This window comes from Rhopalosiphum padi, chromosome 4 (genome assembly GCF_020882245.1).
Source record: "Rhopalosiphum padi isolate XX-2018 chromosome 4, ASM2088224v1, whole genome shotgun sequence".
Lineage (NCBI taxonomy): Eukaryota > Metazoa > Arthropoda > Insecta > Hemiptera > Aphididae > Rhopalosiphum > Rhopalosiphum padi.
The window spans coordinates 53,165,091-53,169,472 of record NC_083600.1 but is presented as its reverse complement, the minus strand read 5'-3'; the positions used below and the strand labels follow the sequence as shown (position 1 = coordinate 53,169,472).

The 4,382-nt window shown below is 25.5% G+C and overlaps 1 protein-coding gene across 1 annotated transcript; it reads right to left on the bottom strand.

Annotated features, from left to right (window-relative positions):
* Nucleotides 1-340: 340 nt before the first annotated feature.
* LOC132929414 (myrosinase 1-like) lies at nt 341-4,088 on the bottom strand. The gene is made up of 12 exons (XM_060994748.1): nt 3,935-4,088; nt 3,772-3,864; nt 2,838-3,109; nt 2,616-2,750; nt 2,353-2,475; nt 2,052-2,241; nt 1,834-1,931; nt 1,630-1,771; nt 1,379-1,521; nt 1,162-1,296; nt 761-864; nt 341-628 (listed from the first exon to the last, which is right to left on the bottom strand). The coding sequence occupies exons 1-12, from the start codon at nt 3,954-3,956 to the stop codon at nt 502-504; spliced, it is 1,584 nt and encodes a 527-aa protein (XP_060850731.1). The 5' UTR covers nt 3,957-4,088; the 3' UTR covers nt 341-501.
* Between the last annotated feature and the right edge of the window lie 294 nt (nt 4,089-4,382).

The window sequence follows — 4,382 nt, the reverse complement described above, 5'->3', positions numbered from 1 at the left end:
CAAGGTTCCACGGAACACGCTTTGAAAACGATGCAATAGATACATACTAAATGACTAAACACAGACAAAACCTACCATATAGCAATGTGACTTCAACACAATTTTTAATGTACATTTTTAAGCTGAAGTAAATTTTAACTTATTTAATTTTATGTATTCGAAAAAAAATGATACACTATTCCTGTATGATAATAGGATTAAACGATTAAACTCTTAACACGCCATGGAATTTATTGAAATGTTTATATTTCAAAAAGTATGGCAATTAAAATCTATGAGGATTAAAATTATGATTTGAAAGGAATTACATCAATTATAAAGGTAAATAATAATATAACAATTTATATAATGTTTGCTAAGCTATATATATTTATTTGCGTGAAAATTATTAACAATATTTTGCGTATTATTGAAGTAATATTTAAAGCATACTAGACACAATACGTATAATATAATAAATCACCCACCCATAACAATATGTACGTATTTTATTTTTCTATTTCATTCTACATGTTTTTCTTGCAATTTCTTCGTTTTGAACAATTGTTCAAAAAATGAAAAACTGTTTTTCTTTGTACGTGGTCTTGCTTCGTCATTAAAGTCTACGGCATAAATTCCAAATCTCTTCCTATAGAATAAAATTATAAATATAAGTAGGTAGTATCGTACATAGTACAACTGTACCAATAGTTAAGTAATATTTATGTGTCAAATTTACTAAATTACACATGCAAATTATGTATTCAAATTAAATGATTACCAATAGCCAAATGTGAATTCCAGTGTATCTATAAACGACCAAACACAGTATCCAAACACATTTATGTTTTCATCCAATGCTTCTAGTAATTTATTTAAAATGCCCTGAAATAAAAATTACTTTTTCACTATCAGTTCATAAATTAGATGTTGGACATTGTATGATGTATATACATGATAAATTTAGGGCTAGGATTTCTATGCAGTAAAAATTGTAAGATATGCATATTATTTATCAAAATTTGCAAAAATATAAAAAAAAACACCTTTGATTATATAGGAGATTATACATAATGTTATATACAAAAATTCAAAACAATTTTTGTATTATTAATAGATTAGTTTCACCTATAAGACATCGTAAGAATTCAAATTATACTAAATGCATTACATATAACTTACAGTATGGTATTCTACTTTTTTTTCACTTTCATCAATGCCATCTTCCTCAGGAAATCCGTTCTCACCGATAAATATTTTTGGATTATTCATTTTCTCATTAACCCATTTCAAGCAATTTAAAAATCCTTCGAAAACCTTTAATCATATAAATTGGACGTTTCAACGATCAATAAAGTTGATTCATTTTTAAAATGGAAAAAATATATTAATATTTTACTTCAGATTGTGTAGTACTATGTAAGTCCATGATATATCCTCGATCTCTTCTTTTGAGATTAGGTTCAGCAGCAAATTCTTCATCGGTCATTGGTCGTACTTTTACACTATTATAATAGTTAAGTACAATAAAATCGAATGATCCTGTAACATTATATATTTGATATTATAGTATGATATTTCAAACTATTTAATAGGATTTTGAATCTCTGGCAAAATAATTTAAAGATAAAATGGTTTAATATTTCTTACCTTTAATTAATTTTTGTTCTTTTTTGGTAAATTGTTGAACTCGGTCGACTCGTATATTTTCTTGTTTGTTAGTTCTAGCAACATTCTCTAAATATTCTTCTGGGTACTGTCCAGTAGATAATACATGTGCTATTAATCCGAACTAAACAGTAATTGAATATATGAATATTTAGATGTTTTATGAACAATATAATAATAAATTACTGTTGACATTTTTGCGGTTTCAGCAGCTTTTTGATGTTCTGGATTATTTGGGTCTTTGGGATAGAACCAAGCTCCATCTATGGCTAAACTTATTTGTCCTGTTACAGATGAAGTATGAATTATCGAAGTTTTATAGAAAAGTATACAAAAATAATTAGATGTTTTAATTAAGTAGATAAACAATAACTAAACACATATTTTGGTATATAATATTTTACCTCCTTGTTTTTCTTTGAATTCTTCATTGTATAATTTATATGCCAATGCATGCGCTTTAATAAAGTAGTGTAGTACATTATATTCTGTAAATCCACTAAATATTGTTTCTTGGAAACCCGGAGCAAAATGCTCAGAACCAAATCCTTCAGCCGATAAATGTATGTCCGGAAACGTTGTCCAATGTTTTACCTTATATTTCATACATAGATGTTATTACTTAAATAATACGTTTTTATTTATTATCATAGTATATATGTATTTATATTATCAATTATTATTAAAACTGTCGCATGTACTTACTCTATCTCCGAAATGCTCGAAACAGACCCTCGCATAGGGTGAGTAATATGCATAAGTACACCAATTTGTTATTCCTCCAATTTCATTGAAAGATGTTCCTACATCATAGTTGTATAACGATACCTAAATCAATAATTGACAATACATTAATATTGCTTAGTTAAAGTCGGTACCTTAATACATCGATAGCTTAGCAATACTTTTTTTTCACTTTTCTTAAATATTTACAATAATTTAGTGATAAGATAAAATTGAATATATACCATTGGTGTGATTCCATTTTCGATTAATTTGTCAATTAGATTATTATAATAAGCTATTCCGGCTTTTCCCAGTTTATGATCATGGACATCAGGAACTATCCTTGGCGGACTTATTGAAAATCGGTAAACTTGAACCTGTCAATACATTTTTAAAATTAAATTATAATTCATTAAAATTATTATTGAAAATTGGAACTGTTTAATGATTTATCGGAAACTGACACCCAGTTCTTTAAGAAGTTTGACATCTTCATCTGTTTTGTGGTACGTATCCGCTGCTACATCTCCGTTGAAATGAAAATCTGTACCATCTTCAATAGCAGATGATGGAAATTCATATACTCCCATTCCCTTATATAAATCAGCTAATCTAGGTTTGACACCCTTCTGTATGTGTTTTTCGATTACTGATTCCGGTAAGTCTAAAAAGTATCTGAACTTCTTGTTTGCTTCATTGGAATGGAAATAATGGTCCCAGATTGATTCTGGCTTATCTGATATTAAAAATAGTATTATAAAACAAATAATACATTTATATAAATTAATTTTTTATATGGTGCTTATTTATACATAACACTAGATACTACATTCCTTGAAAAATAATAGATTGAGTTTGAAATGAGTTTATTTATATTTACATGAAAATTGTTTATGTACAAATGAATTAAACCGGTTTCTTGTCGAAAAGGATTATAATTTTTAGTCATATACTGTCTAGTGTCTACTAATGAAAACACAATATTTTAAGTACTCGTAATTTACTTTAAGAATTATATACTTAGAGAAAGATAATTAATAAAATAAAATTGAAAGATAACATATCAAAATATAACGACTATAAATATTGTCAATTTGGAGATGAATATACTTAAATATGAAAATATATTATAGAAAACATGAAACTATGAAAAATTTTGTTTTTTTTTATATTACTATTGCTAAAATATAGTATTATTTAGATGCAAATTATGTATTTTTTTATATCCTAAGTTAATAGATTTTCAATAAAAATTCTATTTTATTTTTTAATAAATATTCATTTTTTCATAGTCAGATATTTGATATACATTTAAGAAAGGTAACCATAATATTCATACTTAGGTAAATTATATCTATAAACATAGAACTTATGAGAAAATAACAATATCAACCCTACCTTCATTCCAAGCTCCTTCTACTTGGAAAGCTGCAGTCCCTGTACCTAGGAGAAAATTGTCAGGAAATTGCTTTGTTGATACGAAACTGTCAGCTATATTTTTTTTAAAACAAATTAATTAATTTTTTAATTTTTTAAATTTTTTTTAAAAAAAATATCTTACGATTTGCTTCTTCATTTGCCATTTTTAACAGATCTTGAAAATAATGTTAAATAAGTCTTTTAAATTTAATTTAAATTACTAAAAATTTATTTTATAGAATTCAAAACGTTTGAGTAGACGATCGTAAAAGAATATACTAATTTATTGTAGAATTTAAAACGGTATATATATACGAATAATGAATATGTCTATTCATCATTTTGTCTATAGATTATATTACTGCTCCTCACTTGTTTTTTTTTTACTGTAATTAAAATATTAGTCTCAAATAAATCAGGGTCATTAAACATAAATCAAACTAACTTGTTATAATTAATTGTTTAATAAATTTATCAAAACTGAATTCAGCAAAATCTACTGAATTACTCAAATAAGAATAATTTTACTATTAACCATAAATATGTAAATGTAATGAAACAAAGAATTATGTATAGTGAATATTATGTAA

What these genes read in the sequence shown, in the direction of transcription:
- LOC132929414 (XM_060994748.1), bottom strand. Translation starts at nt 3,956, where the DNA reads ATGGCAAATGAAGAAGCAAATC. An exon ending in ATAGTACTACACAATCTGAA is followed by an intron (nt 1,297 to 1,378) that starts GTAAAATATTAA and finishes ATATGATTAAAG; the next exon opens with GTTTTCGAAGGATTTTTAAA. An exon ending in GAATTCACATTTGGCTATTG is followed by an intron (nt 629 to 760) that starts GTAATCATTTAA and finishes TTTATTCTATAG; the next exon opens with GAAGAGATTTGGAATTTATG.